Raw genomic sequence first — 25,734 nt, 5'->3', positions numbered from 1 at the left:
CTTCTTCGGTTACATTCATTAAATCTGTAAACCAGAGTAGCATCAAACTATGTCTAACACTATGTTATTTACACTTATCTTTTAAGATTACGAAAGAGAACATCATGTCAATGCTTTCCCTGATATTGACGAATAGAGAATTGACATTAATAACATTGCTTTTTGAGTGTGTTTGTGTGTTTAGTTGTTTGTGTTTCTTTGTCAAGGTGGTTGCACTAAATGGTCTCTTGGTTATGCTATCCATTTTGACACAGCAAGCAACCCTCATTATATACGCTGGAAGACAAATACCTCTGTCAAAATTGACCAAATGTACCATCAGTCAGATTTCGGTTTTTTTCGCCTAACCGTATTTTCAGATTCTTCTTAGGATGTGGCAGGGAAAGATACGACGCGTTAGCATTCGGATGCGATCCGAAGAGATACGAAACGACACGATTCGTTATGATACGATGCGATACAATACGATGCGATGCGATGTGAGGCTAACGGCGGATACTGAGTTCGCTGTAAATACCTCTTAAATTATTTGTAGGCTCAAGCAATCTACATCTACGCGAATACCCTCAATTCATTGTCGCGCAAATTAAGGAAACTGAAAAGGCAGGAAAATAGTTCTTGCTGTTTATTTAGGACGATTTAATATTTTGATACTGACACTACTTCCGTCGAAACGGAAACTTCCGTTTAGCACTAAAACATATTTTGAGAGGTTGACTTTGAAAATTGTTTTGAATAGTGTGTTTTCTTCTATCAGTCGCTGATTTGTTACATGCCATTAATTTTCTTAAGAAACTACACGTAGCATTAATTTTTCTTGGCCTCTCACTGGTGTCCCAGATGTTCCTAAGTTTTGCGTGACAGTCACAGTCCAAAGAGTTCGTTGCTAAGTGCATGACACTCGCGTTTTATTTGGGGGATTCCCTAATTCTAAATATATATCCTACTGCGGGCATTAATTTAGTTGTTACAGTGAAGCAAAAAACCCTTCTTCGTACATTTCCTTGATCTAAGATTCAAGCAGGGATATAGGAAATTTTTTATTAGTTCCCGAGGCAGGTTGTAGACTTGTCGCGATAATGTTAGTGGATTTATCAATGCTACTGATTGATTAATGCTGCTACTGCCTGTTTCTCGCTATGCAGAGATGTCAACAAGATTGCTGATAAAATCCTTATGCCGCTATTGTTCATCCCTTCCTCCTCTTTCACTGCTGGTAGACATAATTTGAAAACATTACCATGCAACAAGCCCCATGACGAGACGCCGCAAAAAAACGAGCGGAATCAACCGACAAGAGGCTAACGCTAAAAAAAGTTGGATTTATAAACATCAATTCGGTTGATTAAACAAAATCATTTTGCAATATAATTCACCAACGAAGCACCACAGATTCTTTAACAGCTTATGTGTCGATCAATTCAAAGGCTCAACATCCCTCCCCTCTCTTTGACAACTCACGAGCATTTGACTTTCATCCGTGCGCAGGGGGAGGAGAATTTGAACCGTGCCTTGGTAAGATAGGGAATTTGAACCGGAAGTGTCATGTCTTTCCAGAGGAATATTCGAGTTTTATCTTTGACATGGAGGTGTTTAAAGAAAAAGAGTTCCCTTTGGCGAGCTGATGGCTCAGAAGTAAACGTCTGCAAGGTCTGAATTTTAAAGCTTGAATAGTCAAATCGGTTGCTGGTAAATGAGTAGAAAGTCACAGTCGCTGTTCTTGCCTTTTGCAAAATAATTGACTATCAAATTCAGCACTTGGGTGGGGGATTTTGACACAATTTTGGTTCAGGGGACGGGAATTTGAACGAACCAATTTTCAAATGCCCAGGGGGTCGCCCGGGGTGGGAAGATGTTGAAGCTTGGAATAGATCATTTCATAATTTCGCCTAAGTGTCATTTCGTTTTTAACATACGTAATCAACAAAACTCTATTGATAAGTATAAACTGTTTTATTTGACGAATGTCATTATTAAAAATAGTGAAAACTTCGATTTATCAATTTTGACTCAAACGTATCGATAGTAAGGATTTGAATAATAACAGTGTTTTTTTTTTTTAATTTGCAGTTTTTATTTTCCCGAAGAGCTTCGCATAGTTGCTATATTGTAATGTGCTAGCGCCTTTCAATTCATTGACGGGATAAAAAAAAATTTTTAACGTAACTCTTGATAATGGTCTGTTCCTGTAATGATTCTCATATACTTTTAAGTTAGATTAGTGCTATACGAGACGTTTAAAAAGAGTTGAGGATTAAAAATCACTTTTTTTCTCTCTTCCACGACTATTGCACCGTTTAAGCACTTGGTTTTACATAGAGAGCACCTGGAACAGGCTAGATAGGTGTTTCTAGAGTATTTGCTAAAATTACATACAATTCATACTTAAAAACACTAACTTGCTCTCAAGGTGAACATCTTTGATACAAGCTCAGTATCAGAACACAAAATCATCATGACCCAGTATTGGAATGCATCATTTTATACATTTTTTTTTCAAGAAATTTAGGATGAGCTTACTTTTTACAACCCGCTAAACTAGAGCGGCTCCTTGACGAAAACTTTATTTCCCTAACTAGTGTTTCGGTTTTCCTTTACAGATCTGAAGTGACTTTCTTTGGGAACGAAAGACGAGTAGTAGCATAGCGTTGGGTGCTAACGTTATGAATGGTTTCGTAGGTATGTTCATTTGACTGTTTCTCCTCTACACTGCCATAGGCAGCATTCTCAAAAGTTGCCATCGCTCCAATCCTTTTCTCGCTCATCATGGAGTCCTTCTGGCCTTTTTCTGCTGGGGGAGAGTCTCTGAAGCTCTTTCCTTCAATTTCCATAGCAGCTGCTTTGTTTTCGTAAGCCATATTCTGTGATAAAACAAATATATATTATATACTCGCAATTTTAATTGGTGCGAAAAAAGGCAGCCATGTTACCCCAACAGCTTCTTCAAAGAAAATCGAGCAAGGCTGGTAACTTTTGGTAAATATGGAACAACAAACGGACTGAAATCAAGATCATCTACTGAAATAAAGGAAGGAGGATAAATCATGGGATGTCGATTAAAATTTGAAAGGAAGCCGACTTAGATAATGATTAAAAGAATGGATGAGCGTAAAAACGAATAGGCAAACAGTCGAGCGAGTGGATATTGGAATGGATCAATGAGTTTTTGGACGGACGGATTCATGGATGGATGGGTAGATAGATAGCTAGATGGATAAATAAATGAATAAATAGATAGATAGATAGATTGATAGATTGGTAGATTGATAAATGGATAGATTGATAGATTGATAGATTGAGAGATTGAGAGATTGAGAGATTGATAGATTGATAGATTAAAAGATTTATAGATAGATAGATAGATGGGTCTTTTGGATAGAAAGATAGATTTATAGATTGATAGACACACAGATATATAGATAAATAGGTATGTGGATGTGTATATATATATGATTGATTGACTGATTGATTATAACTGATCAATGCATGATAGGATAGTGTGCATGGAAGATGAGTGAGTATGGTTACTTTTGTAACAGTACCTTAACTGGTTTTCCGTCTACACCAATCACTGAAGCATTGTCGCGACCAGGCAGGTACATATTCGTTGTTGTACGGCGGGTGTAAATGCTATGGCCATAAAAAGGACTTGTAATGTCTCTGATATTTGCAGGTTCACTGTCTCGATAAGACACCTGATACCTATTATTCCCCAAACTAAAAAGTAAAAGAAGAAAGGGAATAAGTTTTTTTAAAGACCTTGTTCTGCTGTATCGGTGGGGAATATAACAAGATGAGTTGGTTTTTATCTACTGCTTAAGTAGTGTTTATACCTGCGAAGATCGCTTTAAAATTCATGAGTTGGTAATCAAAAGTCAACTGAGTTGATAATGTGAATGAGCCACCGTAAAGAGTTTGTAAACTTTCTTTTTGAGTCATTCACTCTGACGGTGGCCAATTCAAAAACCCTAATAGTATTTATACTTTTTTTCTGCGTTTTTCCTGACGAGGAGCAAACGCTCAACTCAGTTGATAAAATCTCATTGTCTTGTAAAAAGTCCAGTTGAAGATAGATTTAAGTCGTACTATTAGACATACTTTATGTTAGGAAAATTGTACACTCACAAATAGGCTAGCAAGGTTAAAAATGATAACTGAGCCATCGAAAGAAATTTGTGGCAAGGAACTGGAGACAAGACCAAACCAATTTCGAAACATGATTACTAATGTCATCTGCTCATAATGACAATCTTCGCATCGTAAGTTACACGAAATCGTAGTGGAAGTATGACCCCACCATACGTAACTTTCTTGGCTTTCATTGGATTTCTTTTTTTACTCTTTTTCTATTCCTTTCTTCAGCTATTTATAAATACATTTATTTGTTTGTTAGAATGTTTTTCTATTGGGTTTTGTTGTTTGGTCTGACTTTTTTGAAATATTCAAAGACTCACTTTATGTACTTTCGTTTGACTTTAAATCCCGACAACGATGTAGATACTCCCTCTGACTCTCTGGTGATGCAAGTTTTTAAATATTTCTCTTTAAAATAACTATGTTATCTACCTCTCGTCGCCATCGTCCATCCTCCTGTAAATGAACACTGATGTAATGAGCAGAAGAACCAAAAAAATTATGGCCAAAACAAGGAATGCAATGGAACAGTCCACAAGAATAGCTGAAAGTAATAAATGAAGTAGAAAAATTGGCGTTCAATTTCTGAGCAGTGTTTCAGTGTCTAATCCGGTAGATCGTTGAAACTACTCATGACATATTTCCAAGTGGTGAAGCTACATATACACTCTATCATTATGTCTATTGGTGAGTGCTAAATAGTATAGTTGCTACTTTCAAAATGCTACCCTATTTTCCACATAGGAATCTTACATAATGCTAACACATCAAAAGCAAGTTTCATAGCCACAGCAATGATGAGAACTATATGTCACGTTATTTAGATCAATGTCAGTATCTGAGAATCTGCCCACCTACCCCTCCCCTAACCCAACGTTAACCCTAAATTGCTATCGACTGTTGTTGGATTAAGGGAGGGTAACATGAGAAGAACCTTGGGAAGGGGTAGGTAAGCAGTTGCTCAGCCACTGACAGTGATCCCGCTATTTTTAACAAATCATATGAATCATTGTTTGTACATACCATCGTATTTCTCGTTTATGATGTATTCTGATGCTGCGAGGAAATAAAAAGAAAAATTAAAACTCAAGCTCTCAAAAGAATGGCTCCAACACATAACGCGAAGATACCTTTTAGTTGATATTTTGATAATCATGCTGGACAAAAACAATTTCATTGAGAAAGGAAACAGGCTCATTTACCCATAAGAAGGTTCAACAAAGAAGAATTTCTTGTCTTCTTCGTGACGATGTAGAGCTGTAAAATGTTGTAATTTGTTTTTTTCACATAGAGCCAAGGGCTCAGTTTCTCTAAAGGCGAATAACACAATCCAACGGATAAATCGCTATCCAGTTAACAAACGTTAATGAAAATATTGTGCTATCCACCAGATAGAGATTTATCCAGATCGAGGATACCGTTATTCACTCTTTGAATTCCAAACACAGAAGTTTTGTTGCCTTAAATGCCAATTATGATATTCGAGTGCCAAAGATCCTGTTTTGAACGCATCAGTGTATCAGAGTTCATTAAGAAGGTTCCTCTCTTGGAAGAGATTTAGCTCATTGAAGTAACCAGTTCTTTTTGGGTAAGGACAGATCTCCGTACATTGTAATAAACTGTAGTATTTGTTGTTGATATTGTTTCACTACTAAATAGTTGTCAAGATATGGTATAATAGCAGTCTTCTAACTCAATGAGACGATGAAAATTATGCATTGCCCTTAATTTCCAGGATGAAGATTGGTTAATTCGCACGAATAACAGTTTTTCGAGGAAAAATTAATAAAGAAAAGTCTCATAACGAGTTGACTAGACAGATCAACAAATATTCTCTAATCATGATCAGCCTGTTGAACAATATGCAATTTTAGGTACAAAAAATTAACGTAAATTAACAAAATATAACAACGCGCAGAAACATCATTACATCAGGGAAAGCTACAATTAGAAGAAATTATTCAACACTGTGTGCGCTGGCAGAACACTCAAGCAAAACTTATTTATGTGCCAAATCATTTTGCTTTAACTAGCAGTATTTCTGCACACCTACTTCTGTACACCTTATGACAAGTACCGCTATGCCGAAAGTCTGATATAAGTCATCTCACTTCAGAGTTCAAGGTTTCTTTTTCATAATTCATTTTATTGTTCAGATAAATGTGGAGTAAGGTTTCAAAGGCACTGCTCCGGGCTTTTCCTTTATAATTAGGAAATGATCGAACAAATTTCCTGCGCTTGTTCATCCTATCAGCATTTTACTAAATATCCAAAATGATAATGTCAAACTGCAAAAAATTTCGTCTTTCTGCTTTTGTTAATGCTGACTAAAGCGACGTGAAAAGTTTATTCTTCGAATTGGTCATAGGATGTAAGTTTGAAGTCGCAAGAATTTTGAAGAAGGCTTCTAGATTATTCGTGTAATGGTTCAACGCACAAAAAAAATCTCAGCGATGGCCACAAGAAATAAAGATGTATTCGATTAAAAGGATTGTGTTTTGCAAGCAAATTGAATTTAAATCCACTGAACTTTTATCTTTATTGAAGGGACTGAATCCTGAGTGATTTATGATACGGCGAAGAAATTGCGCTTCTTATACAACAGGCATGTAAACTTGACAATTAAAGGTGGCATTTGAACGCTCAGTTCAAATAGCTTCGAGAGATTGCTTCCGATTAAACTTAAGATCTTAATGGAAAAGAAGAAAAATTAGAATAATACTCACCTCCTTTGGTAAATGGCAACCAAACACTGCTCAGCAAACAAAGCCAAATGATTCCCGACGATGTTCTCCTCATCATCGATGCTCTCAACCTATCGAAAGAATGATCAACATGCAACATAAACACGCATCCTGCGCAAACGTGAACGTCTTCATGAATTATAATAAGCATTTTACAACAGAAGCTTTCTTACTTTCCCTACTGTTGCAGCAATGTTTCTAAATAGCGTCTATCGATAAAACGCAAGGTCAAATCCAAATCAAATGGACTCAAATATGCGTTTATTTTTTTAGCAGATTCAGGGTTGTTTTACGCCGCAAGGTAATTCATCTGGTTAATAATCGACAGAACGACATATAGCTGTGCATATCTTTCGCGGATCATAAGTCACAAATAATGAACTTTCATCCGGGTATTTGATTCGAATAAACCACTTTGAGTTTTGAGCATGCTGTGACATTGTAAAAGGAGGGTAATAAATTTCCATAAGAAAACTGAATATTTGTCGCGATCTACTGTTAACCCTTAGTAACTGACGATCGATCATTGATTTATTATTTTTTTTGTGCTTATCCTAATGCGTTGGGCCATGTGAAGTTACTACATATTCGACTACCGTCCCAAGTCTAACAATTGTTGAAATAGCTTGGTACACGCACTATGATAGTAATTCCAATAAGAAAATTATTCTCGAACATTCCGAGTTCTGAAAGCAGTTGGAGACGTCACATGTGGAGTTATAAAAATTTGATGCTTCAAAGGTATCTGGTTTGAAGCCCAGAACTAATCTCATACCCAGATCCTAACGCGTTACTGAAATAAAATATCTGAACAGCAAGACTGTAAATGTACTCAAAGGTCTCCTTTGCCCACTGTGTTTTGTATAAAGTCAATGGCCGAGGTCAACATAACGTGAGTGCATTAAAGTTGAAACTTAACAGGAACACATTCGATAAACTTGTTAGTGCTATTTTTTTTTGGATTTTTTCACTGATAGAGTCAATAAAATGAACTTATTCCTATCGTTATCGACCAACGCTATCATTATCTTTCTAAAAAAATGCCATTATTTGTATTGAATCCCCGTTATTCGCTAACAACATTGTATTTTTAAATAGAAACGCAAAACAAACGAGACTCAAAGAGATGCTTAAAGTGTTTGCACTGAAGTTAAAGAAACCTCAAGACTTTCCAACTTTTTAGCTCAGCTGGGATTTACTCAATGACTTTATAAAAGAAGGAAGTCTATTTAATTGCGACGGAGTTGGGATGACAATAATTTATTCAAAGAGGTCCCCAGAAGCTTTGTCTAAGCAATATCTTGGTATGCGATTGCATATTGTGAGCAGCATTCGAACTCCTTGTAGACAGATTATTGCCTCTGTCTTTCGTTCTTTCACAGATCAAAGGTATTGTTATAATTAAGAAAAAAATATTAACAATCTAGGGGAAACAACGTTTCTTGCATTATATTTCCTTCAAGGATAGTGTCGTCCAAGGCAAGTAGAGTCTATCCAGCGTGATGTGGACCCACTTCAAATTTACTGGGTTGTACCTCGTGGTAGCCTTTTCGTTCGCGTCATCCGCAGCTGCAGGTAGTCATTTTTCCTTTTGGTTCAATTATATGGATGACTTATCTCTAGGAACTAAGGCGTTTATTACAGGATCACACTGATCTCAATGGTTTGCTAGTGATTCTCACTCAGAATCCTTGCAAATTTACCCTTCCCGCATTTTCTCGGGAACGGATAATATTAATGGATTTGCCACGATAATTATCAACTCGGTCATGCATTTCCCTGAAATTAATCATTCTGGATAGACTTGTAATGACATGTTTTTCGTCTAGATACATCAGAAATTTCTTCCAAGAACAACAATACTTTTACTTTATAGTGAAAGCATTTCCACCTTCAGTTGTTAACAAGACACAATATCTCGTTTTCTACGAACACTGAGTTCCGCTTTATACATGTCTTATACATCCTTTGCTCACGCTGTGATGCTTTTCCCGTTTCCCCAAAATTTCTAACAGAAACTTGCTGTGCCGGTAATTAACAATGGCAGATAATCTTTGCAATTATTTTCAAAAATAAATGGATACAAGTTGTTCGTGTGATATGAAATTGGTAATACGAAACTATATATGACTAATTGCTTTTGATAGTTTGATTATACTCTTCTTGTAGACTCAACTTCCAGAGCACTTTTCAATTGGACCTGTAAATCAAATGTACTTGAAGTCCTGTCTCCTTGCTAGAGTAAAATTTGGAAGCTAAACATAGAAGGAAAATACCCTTTTGGGATCAATATCAGTATCTGGGCAACTGGCCACCTACCCCCGGGCCCCTAACCCAACATTAACCCTAAATTGTTATCAGTTGACTGTTGTTGAGTTAGGGGAGGAGAAGGTGGGCAGTTGCCCAGATACTGATAGTGATCCCACTTTAGTTTGTTTCTGTTGACGTTTGTAGCAATTACTGTTACAAAAAAAAATTGTCATCGACTTTTAATCACTTACGTGCGACGACGCAAAAGGATCAATGATTTAATTCGTCTAAACGATTCACTCTGAGTTACTTAAATTAGAAAAAATAAACTTCATTTTCCTCTGCTCCTTAGCCATCGATCGAGTTACAAAGTGGCTTGTGAAGTCTTTTCTTATATTAGTTTTTTTTCTTGCAGAAAATACGTATATCGTTGGAAAGGGAGAGGATGGTGAGTTGCAGATCATTGACTCTCTCTTTACATAGAAAAGGGAAAAATTACAGCTAACAACAGTTAGCTTCAAAGTAGTCCCAAAGACCTACAGCTAAAGGTTGTGAAGGGAAAAATTACAGCTAACAACGATTAGCTTCAAAGTATTCCCAAAGACCTACAGCTAAAGGTTTTGAAGGAATTTTTTTTGATGATGCACTAAAGCTTTGCACTCGAAACAAAGTAAGCCATGTTGCAGAGCTGGTCGCTGTGATTGATGATGCTGTTGCTATTGCTGCAGCTTTTCGTTTTGCTATTGGCAATAGAAACTGCAAAGAGAGAGAAAATTAAGACAATTAAGATTCTAAAACAAATAAATGAAGATTGGATTAAGCCCTTTGACAATCATTAATTTATTCTCTTGTAAAACAAACAAGTGGTGAGGTCAAGATAAATTACAAACTGGGGAATAAAGTTCAATATACTAGTAAAACTACCAGCGAATAAATGCCACAAGCCTGTTGATGAATTTGCGTTTAGATCTTTGTAGTTACAAGAATTGCATTAGCTGGTGCATTGTGAGCCCTTCGAGGAATGTAACAAAGCCGTTATCATTTTGTTCTGTCCATTAACTTTTGTTTCTTAGAAAATTTGTTGATGATGAGTATTGTGTTCTTGGTGGTGTGTGGCTTATTTTTTGTGATCAGCGTCGTGATGTCTTTGATGTTGATCAGACGATCAAGACTAACATATGGGTGAGTACTCCAGACCTTAAGGCAAATATTTAGATCATCAAGCGAAATATCCAACTTTACTGTGACACTGATTACATTCTATTTACAAGTTATAGACCAGTATAATTACTCCCCTACCGTTACCCTAACCGAAAATCCCGAACAACAAGGTAAGAATCTTAAAAGTTTTCCGAAAGACGATGAAAAAAAAGATAAGTGGTTAAGAATAAATGAATAATAAAATATTTCGTCTAAATATAAATGAAATAGAATCGTATACAGATTTCATACCAGAAAATTTCCAATTTATTTACTATTTTCCTTTTTGAAAAGTAAATTCGTTATAATCACAGCTCTCTTATTCTGGTGTTGTTGTTATTGTTGTTTTGTCAACGATTTGATTATAGTTAGCACCCTCATCCTTAGGATTTATCTGTACTTTCGTTGACTAAATTGAAACTTAAGATCACCTTTCGAGGCGTAACGTTTTCTTTCCTTTCTTTTCTCTAGTAGTGGAAGAGGATATGATCTAGAAATAACGGAGGAGAAGTTTCAGAGCATGTACCGGTCCAGCGAGCACGCTGAGGAGAAGTCACCAGCCAAATTCGAGCAGCTTAAGGTCAGGAAAGAGGTTTACTGAACTTTGACTAGCTTTTTTTTATGAACAATCCTCTACCTTCTTTGCTGTATTGCAAAACGTTAGAGTAGATTTAATATTTCGTAGTTTTTTTTAACGTACATGTTTCCGCTGTTGAATTCGGTAAGTTGTCAGTGATGATCTGGATACCGTCACTATCTATTCGGAACCTTGGAAGTCAATTATGTCATGTTTTTTACGTTTTTCTCTCGTTACCAAGGTCAACATTGTTTTAAGGAATCAATAATTTCAAAATCAGAATGTGCCCCGTGATGTAGCTTTGTCGGTAGCCATTCATTCTGTACAGGGTCTCAATAGGGTGATGGCTTTCACGGCTGATGTTTAAAATTTTGGCCATTTTACAGCTAACGGTTTACCCCCGGCCATTGAGACCCTCTTGCTATCAGTACTTAACCGTTTACTGAGACTGAAGAACAGGTTTAAGCCAAAAAGCTTATCTTGCTTGAGTGCTAAACTCATTATCACATACTTGTTCCACCAAAATCCGCCACGATTTGCCTTTACCCTATCAAGTACATTCGTAGCTTTTCATTTGGTGGCATTGCCTTGCCGTTGTCTGATACAGACAGGTTAGATCCATAAAACTTGCATTTCCCTGAGAATTCGGTTTTCTGCATTTTTTGAGTTGCGATTACCCGTGAGGATCATGTCATGACTTATGTATAATCCCTCACACAGCTCAACGACGTAAGCAACGGAGTTCATGACTCCATCGACGACCTCAAGTCAAGTGAACGCCAGAACAACAATATGGGAAAAACAAGCGCTCCACCAGGAACAGAAAAAGAGCAAAAAGGCACCAAGGAAAGCGAGAAAGACACAAAGACTCTCAGTTCTTTTCATAACAAGGCGTACCAAAGTACCAGCATGCAATCTGGAATGGATCTGGTGGAAAGTGACGTCAAACGCTAAAGACAGGCACACACCGTTTTGATTAATGAAAGAAAGTGACACACGTAAGAGCTGGTGAAATATCAAGGAGCTTCTTATCATTCTTTTTCGGTCTAATTGAGTCGTTTCAAAAGTAAAATCATGTGCATGTGTTTAAGTTTCAAACTCCTGGAAATAAATAGAGTTTACCACCTTTGCACCTGGTCTACAGTTGTATCTGCTGAATGATCAATTTCGAAGGAAGGTTTTTCTAACAATAACGATCTCGTGTTTTCAAGCTTGTGTCGATGAGTCGTTCTGTTTCCTGACAGCAACACTATCTGCGTGATGACTGAGTGCCCAGACTGCGTGACTGACTGACCGACTGCATTACCAACTGAATGACTGACTCTAAGAAATAAAATAAGACAGGTTTGTTGCTGTTCGACATTTAGCGGGAATTTTTAATATTGCATGCTGTTGTGCGATATATTTATCACGCATTAAAGATATTTAACTCAAATGGCTCTCCTTATGTCAACTGCATAATCCTGCTTGCTTTTCGTGTCTCATCCATTACGTAGGGCAATGAATGCGTTTGACGTATTTCTACGATTCTCTAACTATAAAATATTGCGGTGAAATCCTTCTATAATACATTTTAAAAAGGGCTAAAAAATATAGTCGACGACGAATTAAAAAAAAATTATGAGATTACAATGCTATAAAATACTTTAATGACAATAGCTGCTGAATAAAAACGTTTCACAACGATAAGTGACTTAAAACTAAACAAAAAGCTTTGCATGCATTGAAGTTCCGCTCGCACGTTCAACTTCGGTTTGAGTTTTTTGATGAAGAGCATTGTGAATACTGGAGAATCAAACCTACTTGGCTATTTTCTCAGAATTTAAAAAATGAATTTTATTAAGATCGCTCCTACCGTGCACTGTAGTGAGACGTTGCTCGAATTCTCGTGTTCAATGACACATTGAAGAAGGTGTCGTTCCGTGTAACCGACATAATCTGCATCGCGTAGAGCACATGACGAGTGGTCTACTGCTGATTGACACTAGGCGGATTGGTTTCCTTAGGCCTCAAGTCTTGCTCTAGTTTTCTAATCACAAAAACTGTATTATGACTGCACCAAGAGTTTCATTGCGCAGACGTATTTAAACGTTAGAGGATTATTTTTATTCCACGTGCAGTTCATTAAAATCCATACGAAAGAATCATGGGTTGCAAGTTACTCGCATGGCCGAGCTTTCCTATCTATTCTACGAATGTGAAAGGAACTCGAGATTTATTTAAACCAAGAAACAAAAAGAGACATAAGAAGGAAAAAGAAGGAGAACAACAACAACAACAAAACCAAGGTCATATTTTCAATTTGACTAATTTTACCATGAAATCATGTAAACATCTTCGAGTTATAGCTTAACAGACCCTTGCAACTTTTTTTTCTGGTTTTTGAAACAAAGACAAGTACGCCTTTTCACGATAACAGCGTGAAGAGAGAATCTATTGTAATTAGGTCTCAAAGTTTAGTTTCCCGTTATCACTACCAGAATAACTTATGACTTTGTTACTTACTGAAAGAGACAGAGAAGCGAAAAGGTTAAGACACTTTAGTTTCTATAATTCCTCTGATGAACGCAGCGAGGACTATCAACAATAAGATGCATCAATACTTCAATTTTATAAATGAAGAGAAGAGAGGAGCTTTTTTTTCCTGCTCAGGAGTTTGTGTGTTTATTTATCTTTGTGAAACAGAGCTGGGTTCTGGGATTATTTTGCAATAGTTTATATGGTCATCCCATCGTGGAACGGACCACCTGAAAATGTAAATATAGAAAATCCACTGTATCTTATGTGGATACAGTTTTGTACAGTGATGTAATCAAGCTGAGAATTGTACCTTAAATTAAATAAGTTGTCAGGATGAAATAATGGCTCAATGAACATAACTAGGAATCCCGTTAACAAATTATTACTCATAAATCATGATAAACGCAGCAAAGCTGTAAAACGATAAATGAACTGTATTCGGCTAGTGGAGATAAGGCCACTTTTTGCGTGTCTAGTGCTTTTCGTGAGATCAATAAAGCACTTCTTTTAACAGTCGGTGTATTTGAATAACAAATGATCTTGACGTCAGTGTTTGTAAACAGCGAATATTACCATACACAACCATTGTTTCGTTTACCTGCCAATTGAACCAAAATAGAAAACTTAACAGTTTTACCAAGATTTAAAACGTGAACTTTCTGCTCTAATTTTTGAACTTTCGGATTAAAATTGCTGCCAACTTGGACTTTGATAAGAAGAGTTATATTGAAGCAACTTTTAGGAATATCTTGACGAGCTTATGCGTGTTCAATCCCGCTTATCGGCCGTCGTATTAGAATTAGCGCGATATCTATGACGCAGAATTTTGTTTACAGTTACCGCTGTAAATGAGGCGTAAAACCTACAAAAGGTTCTTAGTATTACCGAGAAACTTTTATCTAATTCAAAGTTCTCTTGTGTGGAAGTGGCTTGTTTGGCATCAAAAGTCTAGGAGCTAAAGTATTTCACATTTTGGGAAATTGACGTGACACGTGAAACACGAATCACGTGTCACGGTAGGACAGTTGAAATGAGATAGCCAGACTCCGCAAGCATGATGTATTCCAGTACATTTGCATTTTGAAAGCATATTGCCACGGCACTATCATCGGATATTGATCCTTCAACGCTGAGAACCGACTTTGCGAATGACTCGACTTTTATCTACATGCCTTGAAACATTATTTTAGAAGTAGCTACCTTCTGATTATTGTTGTGTCTCTAACTAAAATGGGTGTAAGGGGCTACCTCTACGAGTCGTTCTTGCTGTTGGCTTTATTTTCTTCTGCTGTCCATGGAGGTAAGTCGTCGTGCGCATTTCAGAACAAACACTTTGTTTATAGTTAAACGAGAACGGAAGTTTTTCTTTTCAATAATATTACGCGTAGGCCATAAAAGAAATGGTCTTAAACCACAAACTTTGGTTTTTACTCAGTCTGAACTGGATTGAGTAAAATCCCTTTGAATGTGGCGTCTACTTTTCAAATTTCAGATTTTAAACTGGGCATTTCATTTCAAGACCGTAAATTTTTTATTACGAGAATCAAGCCTAAGCTGTCTCTGTGCTGATGATATTCACTTGATCTTTAAACGTTCTTGAACCTTTTCATTTTTAAGACTTAAATTAGATTTCGTTATAATCGAAGTGTACCCTACATATCGATCATCTTGATAAGCAACAAATCGACACTGGAAGGTCACGTTTTTGCGTTAAAATAAGGAGGATCCGAGAAACACCAGCTTCGAGCAGCTCTTTTGTTTTTACGTAAACATGCTGTACAAACGGCAAATTTGAACAACACGTTTATCCTCTGGGGACGTACAGAAAGAAAGCAACCTCTATATCTAGCGTGCTGTCAAGCTTTAATTATGCTAATCATGAAGTTAATCCTTCGTCAGAATTAGATATTAGGTACTAATATGACCTACTCGATGTCCCCACTGAAGAAACTGTGGTGCTACGTCGGTGGAAGATTATAACAGTGTAATTTAGTACTATGAACTGAGTTGATATCTTAAATTGGCCACCGTAAAGAGTTTAAAAGCTGACGTTTCGAGCGTTAGCCCTTCATTCATCGCTCTGACGAAAGGGCTAGTGCTCGAAAAGTCAACTTTTAAACTCCTTACGGTGGCCAATTTACGTTATCAACTCAGTTCATAATACTAAATTACCCTTTGATAATGCTATAATACTTATTTCACGGCGGAGTCGATCAGGGCCTGTTTATTCTTTCTTCTCTTTATTTTTCTCTCTCTCTCTCTCTCTCTCTCTCGCTCTCTATCTCTCTCTTTCTTCCTTTTTTTCATTTTTATTTTGTTGGGATGCCACCGACGTAAGTTTATATTCCATCCACGAAGCAATGTTGAAATAAGTTACACGACCAGGTTCATACGGGCTAAAATAACAACTACCAAGCTCTCGCATATGGTGGATTGTACAAAAAAAATAATTTATTGTCTTTGTACAATCATCCATGAGATGAGATGATATCCATTCATGCATGCTAGTTGGTCTCTTAGTTCTTCGTGAATGTCACGTTTTATGCATCATGTCTTGCCTCTCAACGCGTTTTATGCATCGTTAAAAAAAATCGTCGAACACATCTCTCTGATTATTCAGTGAATTTACATCTCCGATCCTTTTCCTAGACAGATTTCCGCCTTTTAAAGTGCCCTCTTCCTTCGTTTAGAGGGTTTTATAAGGGAGGGGGTTAGAAAATTAAGATCGGGAGATTAACATTTAAGGTTTAAGTCAACAAACGGAACACAATGACATGGACGTGAGTACCGAAGAATTCTCGGCGCCAAGGGCTACGGTTAGAGTACCAAATGCCCGCTTATAGGAACGCTGATAGACGGTCAAGCCAAGGGAACAGAATCAAGTAAATGAATAAACGGGAGGTGCCACGTCGCTGGAGGAATAATTTAGTTTTATCAGCTAAGGTGATAATTTAAATTGGCCACCTTCAAGAGTTTCTAAAAATGACGCTCCGATGGTTAGCCTTTCGTCAGAATTAGATACAAGGTATTGAAATGACCTACTCGATGTCCCCTCGCAAGAAAAGTGCGACTTCTTTGAGGTTTCGTTTTTAAAAGCTAGTCTCGAGCTGCGGCCTTTAGATCTGAAACAGGGCGACTTTGTTATAAAGGTTTAGGGGGTGGGGAGGGGAGGGGAAGAAACGCTCAAGCCGAAGCGCCAAAAATTAACAAATACATTCTATGTTGCCGTGCGCATGTTTAATAAGAGATTACAGATTACTCTAAGAGAGCTTTACAGACCTACGGTGACATGGGATCTATTTGTTTTATAATCATGATAAAAAACAAAACGTCGTCATTTATGTTGCCATCTATGCGTCTGTCCTCCCATAGATCATGGGTAAGAACCGATCAAAATTGAGCATAGAATTAGGGCCTGTCTCCGGCTCATCTAGCTAGCCTGGTTCACTTTGACTACTGTGTTCTTTTGTAGTATATATTTTATTGTAAATCAAACGTAATTCAGCCTGTGGCTGCAAGGTTCTTGATAATAAACTATCTATCTATCTAAGTGGTAGAGATTGGGCTTTTAAATCCGAAGGCCTGGGTTCGTATCATAAGGGAGACTAAAATGTATCTTCGTTGCACTGACGTGAGGCAAACGGATAACTTTCTTTAAATAACTTTTTAATTTGGTTGCTATTTCCTTAGAACTTACTATGAAAACATCACATCAGTAATATGCAATGATACATCTGTTCCTTTTTTCTTCTCTTTCTTATTGCGATTTCTAGACTATATTGGTCACTCAGACCAAGACGAGGGAACTAACGATGAAGCTAGTAAGTCGCGATCTTCTCCTAAATACATTTTGTGCCATGTGTTTATTTGTTTATTGTCGCTTCTCGTTTAGGGAGTGGTCACTATTTTTCGCCGATGGAGCGGGGAGGAGGTTCGGGGTGGGAGTTGGAGGATTCTTAGGATCCTCCTCATTGGCAGTTAATAAACAGTCAATATCTATAGTTCCCCTTCGTATTAAGTTGGCGACGACTGATCACCTTCCGTTACCCCTGATAACCATGTGATCCTCAAAAATCTCCCCCACCCGCTTACCCAGACGATAAATAATGACTGGTCCATTACTCTTGGTCAGTGTTGGAGATCAAGAACCGTTGGAGGGGGAGGAGTGGGTGGGGAGTCCACATTCAACTAGGGTAGAATGAAATTACCACTGCTAAGAGATTTAGTAAGCACCAGAGAATTCTTTGAAAATTATTTTTATTTTATATTGATGAGTAAATGGAAAAGCCAAGGATGTTGATTAAAGAGTCTCTTGAGATTCTCCACAGTCTCTTTTTGTCTAAATAATCTGGTGTAAGTAAAAGTAAGTAGGTAACTTTATTAATGTGGTCCAATACGCTTAGCTCATTACAGTATTGTAAGTATCGCCGTTTTGCGGGTATTGCCACGAATAAAAAAATAACCAAAAGAGGAAAGCAAAAACATTAATATCAAAAATTTTATCTCAGTCTACGACATAACAATCTGTGAGTATGTCGGTAATAAAGTAAAATAAAAATATTAACAGTTCCGTAATAGTTATAATAAAACTATTTACTGCTCGATATAACTGTATGACGTCAGTTTTCTTTTTTCAAGCGCCTTTTAAAGCTACTTTGTTTAGTCTCATGTTTAATATTTCCAGTAATGCATTCCATATCGACGTACTGAGGAAAACTCATTTCTTTATTTTTTTTTAATTTACAGGTGGTTTGACGATCGTCATAGTATATGGAGTTGTTTTAGCCATTCAGCTGATTGTCTTCTTTATTTTTGCATGCAAAGCATGGGATGCGGTGTTTAAGTGAGTTCTTATTTCTCGTTTTTACGGTTTTTTTACGGTAGCCAATTTAGCTTACCAACCTAGTTGGTAGAACCTAAATATCTTATGATACCACCACTGACGCAGCACAAAAGTTTCTCTAAAAACTTTTCTCCTTTTTCATTTCACATGGTAATGGTTGCCTTTGGAAGCTTGTTAAAGGCAGTTTTTCATTCTGCTTTTAAAAGATTGCCAAGCAACTGCTAAGTTTATTTTCCTCCTGTTTTTTCAGATCTCGGTCAGTTGCTGAGGATCCTGAATCACAGCTGACAAACGAATTTCCATTCTTGCCTTCATATGAGATGGCGATGAATGAAGTGCGTACGAGTCAGCAGAGTATTGCTAGCAGCGACACAGTTGTTACTACTATTGACGATGGTGTAATATTGGGGATAGCTAGTCCAGGTACGACTGCATTCCAAGAAAATCAAAGGAATGAGTCAGAGACAAATCATTGTGTTGCAAACTCACCGAGAAGCAGAAGCAGCCTAGATGATGGAGTAGTTTCAGAAATCGAGGAATCAGTCGCTATCGCGCCTGTGGAGGAAACCGTTAACTTGTAACATTATGGTTCAAGTGAAAACTAGCTTAACAGAGCTAAGTTCTCCTAACAGTTGTACTTGCGTCGAAAACAAAGTCATGGGGCAACTTTTCACATCAAGTGCAACCACATAGACAGAAAATCGAGTAGAAACTTACCAAAAAATGGTTGCAGTGTGTACACACCACCAATTTATGAAGTCTTCGTCGACCATGGAACTGCGTCAAAAACTTTTACCTTCTGGTGTAAATACATCCACGTATGAAAGGACCATGCAGTTAGCAAGAAAAGTAGGAAATAAAATCAAAATTAACCAGTTATTTTTGATGCGCGAACAATATTGCCTCCTTGTGACAGCGCATGGAAGTTTGTAAAGTGTTCATACATTTATGATACTGACGATAAAGGAGGAACTATAAAGGAATTCAATTCAAGAGCTAGTTTCATAGTTAGGGATCTGTCATAATTTTTTGTGGGGGGAAGGTTTTCGGAGATGTCGTTATCCATCCCTTCCCCCGGCGATAAACAATGAATGAGCCTTTCATTGACACTTGCACACGAGTAACCAAGAAAAAGAAAGGCGCAAAGATCAGTCATTTTTATTGTAAAAGATTGCGAGTCACTAAGTGGAAAATGCATGAAGAATGAAAGGGAAGAATTGCAATAATTTCCTCGTACAAAATGCCAAGATCAAGCACTGACAAAATATTAAGTATTTTTCTAATATAATTCCATTTTAAGGAATGTAAAGTGATGTGTTGGAATACAGCAGTGATGACTGAACAGGTGATCTTGTGGTCTTATCGATCGAGTAAGTGTAACCTTGTAAAGGACTGTATTCAATAAAAGTTGCTGAAGCTTAGAAAATGTGAAGTTCATGGGCAGAAGTCATCAACAGAGTAAGTAAGGAATCGTTTGTCATTCGAGATAATTTTCGGGGACTTCATGGCGTGTAAAACGAGTCGCTTATATCAAGAGATTGTATCATACAATCTCTTGCTTATGTTGAATAATTCAACTTTGTATATATAGTCCTTTTTGTTTATAAAGATATATTCTTAAACGTTTTGACGAGTTGTTCCTCATATTGATGAGCCCGCGAGGCTTGACAACATACAAACACCGGCACTTCACGGCAGAAATAAGCAATATCCATATTTATCTAAGCAGGAATATTTTTGTAGTGGAGAGTTAGGAACGTAGGGCACACAGTCGTGATCGCACCTGAAACATATAATTACACAAGTCAAATTTTTCGCCATTTTTTTGTAATTTTTATCGAGGGAGAACGCGACCGTTCCTCACCTGTTAAATTATCTGGATCATCCTTACCTATTAAATAATCTGGATCATCCTTACCCGTTAAATTATCTGGATCAATCTTGTTAAATCGTGCAGCCATCTGAGCTCTCTTTGAAACGATCTGAGCAGGAGCTGACCTGACTGTAAACAATCAGACTCGCAAAGAGCAAACCACAGACTGAAGAATCCATAAAGCTTCCGAAAATTTTCACGATCCACGTAAAACTGGCATTTTTATTCAGTGCTTCTAGCGCCGGTCAAGCCACCCGAGAATTTGACTGTTTTATCAGTTAAAGCCCACAATTAAAGCCTAACTTGATATTGTTGATTGACCGTCATGACGTGATGCATGCGATCGCGTAACAATTCTCCTGACGTTCTACAAAAAATCGCTTACAGTACTTATTGTAGGCTCTCGGTAAAGCTCTTGTCATTTGACGGCTCGCTTCTTGTTCGTGCTCTGCGGTCGGAAACGATTTCGGGATAATCGTGAAGCGATTGCATGAATCAAAGTTTAATCCACAAGATCGAGCGAGCTGCTTATGTAGTGTTTATATGCAGGGAAATAATCAAATTCAAATCCCCTACTTTCTTTCGTTAAGGGTAATTTGATGAAATTATCTTTAGTCTTCTATTTACCCACATCTCTGTTCTGATTTGCGTCGTAATTACTTCGGCTTTATCTCTACCCTTAATGTTCTTGAAGAAGGCATTACTTCTTAATTTACTCCTCCCTCTCAACACAAAGACACTTTCTTTTTAATTCTGATAATATAAAAATTTCAGTTTGAGAAAATGTGCATATAATCAGCAAAACTCTATGCAACCTTTTCAGCTCAAGACACAGAATGAAATTATTTTTACTGAAAACCCTTGATGGAAAGATTTACGAATAAATCAACTGACACTCATAAATAAGATTTTCTAGCTTTTTTCTTGCATATCGAAACGTGATTGGTAGCAAATATTAAAACAAAGTTTTAGATACTTGTCATTTGCAAAGTAAACTTTGTGGTGACTTTAATGACGCGCTCTGTATGCTATTTCTAAAATATTGGTTTTACTTACATCACGTATCTGTTCGATTTTTTCCAATATGCTATGATTCAGTTGTGCAAATTACAAAAGAGAAGGCCGAAGTTGTATCTTGGCCCAATGCAATTTGTTGGTTTTCCTTATGCCTTTCTTTGAGTATTTTGCAGCATACATTTAACAATTGGAACTGTTTGCGGTACAAAATAAAAATGACAGCTTTGGATATCGAGTGGAGCAGGTGCTGTTTCGTTTACAAATAGCTTCTGCCATAGATTGCGGATTCAAACGCCACGATCTAAAAATTTTTAAGCAATAATGCCATTACTTCATAATTTCCATGCGAAAATCTTGTGTGATATAAATTTCTTGAATTGAAAAGTAATGGATGTAGAGGAAAAAATAAACCGCTGTTACAATAATATAGGGGAAATTACCAGTCTTTTCCTTTGGTAGCTAATGTAAATTAAGCTTACTTTTACAACAGTTCGTAAAGTATGCTTTAATGCCGTGAAAATAACTCAGGGTACATGTCCTTTTCACTCCCACGGTAACATTTTTACAGTTTTTGTTCTGTTCTGTCTTTAATTACATTTTTCATTTTCTTTTAGCTTTTTCCGTTTATTAGTTTAGTCTAGTAATATCCTCTGTTTCGCTCAACCTGCAATTTTTTCTCAAATGTTTCCGATGCAAGCCAGAAGAAACGTGGGCCTTTTGAGAAAGAAGGACTCCGGCAATTGCATCAAGAGTAAACGTTTTGTCGTTCGAAGTAAACCTAGCCTTGGTGTTTGTTATTTCGTTGCGATCTTAGGCATGACATATACCTCTTGTAGAGCCTCTTTCCACCCAGGAGAAGAAATATCTGTCATATTAAAGTAGTACCAATCTTACGCATTGCTGGGAGTGATAACGAATCGACCGATATCAGAATGACGAGGCTATTTTGTTTATTTAAATAATAAGTTAATTATGAAGAAGTCTTTCGTCTCTGATGTTGTAAAACGTAAAAGCAATTCTATCTGTACACACACGAGCGTGGATGTATCAAATTTCTCGTGAGAAAACAGCAAATACTACGTGGAAGGATAATAAAAGTTTCTATTTCTTTATTTCTATCTGAAAAAAACCAAAACACAACAAAATAACAAGAATGAGACGTGTCCAACGTTATCTCATACAACAAAGATGCATAAAGCTGAGAGAACGCAAGCTCTTGGGACATCTGCCTTTCTTGGCGTCTTTCCTAACTAAATTTAGGAGATTCTGAGGCAAGCGTATTGAAAGTTATGATATTATTCGGCTTATTTAGAATTGATTTTTATTTAGAGTGGCATTGTTTGTATAATCTGAAATATTGTGTTCAGAATTTCTTTATGACACGAAACCAAGCACAAATTAAGCTTTTTATGGGTCTATCATTGAAACATATCTGGATTTAAAATGATTACGTCAACTGAATTTAAAGTTGATTGACAGACGGTATTGCCTTAAAATGATTCACCGGTAAATTATGGAGAGTTTAAAAGCTAGTTCAAAGTCAAAGCACGTTCGTATCAGCACCACAAGTTGAATCATCATAAAAAAATCGGAGTTTTTCAAAGTGGACATGAACAACTCAAGTGATGAGGTTTTCAATGATAAATCTTCGTGTCCATATGTTGTTTCTGGGTTGCTCACAGCAACAGTTTCCCTCATCAGTATTTGGGCATTCATCGGAAATACCCTTGTGACAGTTGCTTTCCTGAAAGACGTTACGCTAAGAACAAGCACAAACTATTTCATTGTGAACATGGCTATTTCTGATCTGCTATCCGCTATGACGAACTGGCCGCTATATGCAATTGAAGGAATGCAATCAGGAAAGCATACGATTAGTGACTCCATTGCTACACCTGTATGCAAGTTTTGTATCTATTCAAGATCCATTTCCCAGGCTGTGTCAGTCATCAGTCTCGTGTTGATCGTCGTGGACAGATTCATCGCCATTGTCCGTCCTTTCCAAGCCACGAGGATAACTGGTCGAAGCCGTGCCATATTATTGCTATCCACTTGGATCGTTTCAGTCTCCGGTGCTTTTCCTTACGTCTGGTTTTCCAAAATAGTCTTAGAAAATCGTCACAAATTTTGTAGGTTCAACTGGGGCGAAGATCAACGTCGCATATTCTACGCCATGGGATTTGTAGTATTTTACTGCGTTCCGTTACAAGTTATACCTATACTTTATTGCAAAATCATGAAATGTTTGAGACAAACACGGCCTACAGGAGATGAAGTGCAACAAAACGTAGCAATCCGCAACAGACAACAGAATCAGGTTATCATGAAAGTCTTCATATCAATCGTCATAACATTTTTTCTATGTTGGACTCCACTGTGTGTTTTTCTTATTCTCAAAATGGTTTTACCCTCATTGTATACCAAAGATTCGTGCTTACTATCTTTAGCTTTGTTTTATTACATATTTCCATCTATTAGCGCTGCAGTTAATCCTGTCATACTAATTGCATCTAGTTCAAGATTCCACATGGCATTAAGGAACATGTTTTGTTTCATTACGTGTTCGTTTACTTGTGGCAGGGAAGTTAGGGTTTCACCAGAAAACGAAATGAACGTACCACCAGCTGCAAAATAAACAAAAAATAAGATCTAGAGTTTAAAAAGTTTCAGATGTATTACTGGCGCCTTCGTCTTTCCGCTTTCAGTAAAACTCGGATTTCAGTAAATCGTTGTGCTTTCAATAGTTTAGGTAGCAGATGATCCTAAAAGGAGAGTAAAATTATATTTAGCATAATATCGAAAGTTTTAACATGACAAATTAAGGTCAGTTAGTTTCTCAAAATTTAATAATTCATTTGAATCGATGGATGCTAAATAGAGGGCTTTATATTTTTTATCTATTCTAAAAATCGCGGTTGCATGTCGCCTTTACTTGTGCATATCGATATTGTAATTTGAAGGTTATCTTAACGACACGTAGGCAATGGCAGTTTATGACAATTTTGGTATGATGCGCTCGATTCTAGAGTCTTTTTAATATTGATTCGTTAAAAGGAGAACTGAAAACCATAAGTATTATCAGATATGTCGGTGGAAACGACGCTGTTTAATTGAAAGCTAAAAAATATTCCAAATGATAATATCTATAACAATAGTAACAAAAACAACGAATGCTAACTAAGTGTATTTATGACTGATGATCAGTTTACTATGCTGAAAGCTTTAGATATTCCTTTCATCTATCCAAGACAGGTTCCCAAAGTTCCACTCAATATTGAATATTAAACCGTTATCGGTTATCCTCGATGAAAAAAAGAGTGGTTTAACATTTATTAAATTGGTGGTTTTCCTTCTAAATATATATATATATTTTGACATACTTATTCGAGGGAAGTGCGTAATAAATGCTGGCGCTCTGTATACGTATAGACTATGACAAGACAGTCGGGGAATTCCTGTGTTAACTGGTTAATTAAAACAATTTCTAAAATAAACTAAACTAATGCTAACTAAGCGTATTTAAAATTTGCCGTCGGGGTTTCCTCTCTCAGATCACACGAATTTTGATGACATCACGATGTTATTTTGTAGAGGGCAGCGAAGAATTTAACACAGTTTGAAAACGCACGTGCTGAACTATTGTTCTGCTCACTAGATCTTTTGTTTTGCCACGTCTTCGTTGCCGCCATCGTCTTGGTTTACTGAAGGTCTCTATTGATACAACAAGCTAGTAAACACACTTGGCACACTTGTGGTTACAAACTTGGAAGTCACGCGCCACGCCTTCCCCAACTACCTTATACTGCTATACTGTTAATACTTAACTAGGATAATAAGTCAATGATTAAAGGCAAGGAGATGAAGGGAAAGGTCAAAACTTGAGGGGGGCAGACTCGTAGTATCCGAAATTGATTGTACAATAATCACAAGACTATTTGGTGACTTTGATAATATAAGATTGTTCTTTGCGCAAGGCACGCGTTTGATGGAAAATTTCTGTTTCCAGTGATCTATAGAAGAGGTGCCATATTTCGCTGGTGCGTCCTATTTTGATGAACTATTTTGTTACTTTATGATAAGTTAGTAATTTAGTTGGTCAGTTTAGAATGATTTAATCTTTCGTTTATATTTAGAATATATTCAAAGTATGAACTCGAATTCCGAAGATATTTAGGTTTTGGGTGTCATGATGAGTTTCTGAATTGTGACAGCCTTGTCTTGCTTCCTTGGACGTGCTTTGTTTGTTTAAAGACCTTGCTTTAGACCCACACGAAAGTTCATGTTTAATCTCCTAAAGTCAGCCAGCTGGCATGCTCGACAATATCTGTCAGTAGTGAATATATAAGCATGTTCTTGACAGCTCACTTAGGAGTCTCGAGAAGAGAGAGGAGAGCAGACTGGAAGAATGTAGACAGTATGCAGATAAGCAGAGTCAGAATCGTGCAGTCAAAGAACAAGTATTCAGTGAGAATCAAATTGTGAGAGCCTAAGAGATTAACCAGACTTACACAGAATGAAATAAGCTTGGATATAAGTAGAATTGTGTACTGGAGAACCGAGTAATTAATAAGAAAAG

General features: G+C 37.0%; 4 protein-coding genes across 4 annotated transcripts; 3 read left to right on the top strand and 1 right to left on the bottom strand.

Moving 5' to 3' along the window:
- Positions 1–1,938: 1,938 nt before the first annotated feature.
- Positions 1,939–7,193, bottom strand: LOC131774138 (uncharacterized). Its single transcript, XM_059090160.2, has 6 exons — positions 7,052–7,193; positions 6,861–6,949; positions 5,158–5,190; positions 4,567–4,678; positions 3,543–3,717; positions 1,939–2,861 (listed from the first exon to the last, which is right to left on the bottom strand). The coding sequence occupies exons 2-6, from the start codon at positions 6,934–6,936 to the stop codon at positions 2,595–2,597; spliced, it is 663 nt and encodes a 220-aa protein (XP_058946143.2). The 5' UTR covers positions 6,937–6,949; positions 7,052–7,193; the 3' UTR covers positions 1,939–2,594.
- Positions 7,194–8,169: 976 nt separating this feature from the next.
- On the top strand, positions 8,170–12,035 carry LOC131774142 (uncharacterized). The gene is made up of 6 exons (XM_059090169.2): positions 8,170–8,267; positions 8,342–8,453; positions 9,544–9,576; positions 10,202–10,310; positions 10,800–10,908; positions 11,626–12,035. Exons 2-6 carry the CDS (start codon positions 8,381–8,383, stop codon positions 11,857–11,859), a joined length of 558 nt encoding a protein of 185 aa, XP_058946152.2. The 5' UTR covers positions 8,170–8,267; positions 8,342–8,380; the 3' UTR covers positions 11,860–12,035.
- Positions 12,036–14,372: 2,337 nt separating this feature from the next.
- LOC131774144 (uncharacterized) lies at positions 14,373–19,760 on the top strand. Its single transcript, XM_059090171.2, has 4 exons — positions 14,373–14,725; positions 17,199–17,246; positions 18,172–18,268; positions 18,519–19,760. Exons 1-4 carry the CDS (start codon positions 14,656–14,658, stop codon positions 18,847–18,849), a joined length of 546 nt encoding a protein of 181 aa, XP_058946154.2. The 5' UTR covers positions 14,373–14,655; the 3' UTR covers positions 18,850–19,760.
- A 2,943-nt stretch (positions 19,761–22,703) lies between these two features.
- Positions 22,704–24,400, top strand: LOC131774128 (neuropeptides capa receptor-like). Its single transcript, XM_059090147.2, has one exon. It carries the CDS (start codon positions 22,768–22,770, stop codon positions 23,791–23,793), a length of 1,026 nt encoding a protein of 341 aa, XP_058946130.1. The 5' UTR covers positions 22,704–22,767; the 3' UTR covers positions 23,794–24,400.
- Positions 24,401–25,734: the final 1,334 nt, after the last annotated feature.

Source organism: Pocillopora verrucosa, chromosome 6 (genome assembly GCF_036669915.1).
Source record: "Pocillopora verrucosa isolate sample1 chromosome 6, ASM3666991v2, whole genome shotgun sequence".
Lineage (NCBI taxonomy): Eukaryota > Metazoa > Cnidaria > Anthozoa > Scleractinia > Pocilloporidae > Pocillopora > Pocillopora verrucosa.
The sequence above is the reverse complement of the archived record's forward strand: the minus strand, read 5'-3'. Positions and strand labels throughout refer to the sequence as shown.

Excerpts from the sequence above, each read along its gene's own strand:
- LOC131774142 (XM_059090169.2), top strand. The coding sequence starts at position 8,381 with ATGTGGACCCACTTCAAATTTACTGGGTTGTACCTCGTGGTAGCCTTT. Across the intron at positions 8,454-9,543 it reads CGCGTCATCCGCAGCTGCAG|AAAATACGTATATCGTTGGA; the intron begins GTAGTCATTTTT and ends TTTTTCTTGCAG. Across the intron at positions 10,311-10,799 it reads CGATCAAGACTAACATATGG|TAGTGGAAGAGGATATGATC; the intron begins GTGAGTACTCCA and ends TCTTTTCTCTAG.
- LOC131774128 (XM_059090147.2), top strand. The coding sequence starts at position 22,768 with ATGAACAACTCAAGTGATGAGGTTTTCAATGATAAATCTTCGTGTCCA.
- LOC131774138 (XM_059090160.2), bottom strand. The coding sequence starts at position 6,936 with ATGATGAGGAGAACATCGTCGGGAATCATTTGGCTTTGTTTGCTGAGC. Across the intron at positions 4,679-5,157 it reads CATAAACGAGAAATACGATG|CTATTCTTGTGGACTGTTCC; the intron begins GTATGTACAAAC and ends TATTACTTTCAG. Across the intron at positions 2,862-3,542 it reads TAGACGGAAAACCAGTTAAG|AATATGGCTTACGAAAACAA; the intron begins GTACTGTTACAA and ends GTTTTATCACAG.
- LOC131774144 (XM_059090171.2), top strand. The coding sequence starts at position 14,656 with ATGGGTGTAAGGGGCTACCTCTACGAGTCGTTCTTGCTGTTGGCTTTA. Across the intron at positions 14,726-17,198 it reads TTCTTCTGCTGTCCATGGAG|ACTATATTGGTCACTCAGAC; the intron begins GTAAGTCGTCGT and ends TGCGATTTCTAG. Across the intron at positions 17,247-18,171 it reads GGGAACTAACGATGAAGCTA|GTGGTTTGACGATCGTCATA; the intron begins GTAAGTCGCGAT and ends TTTAATTTACAG.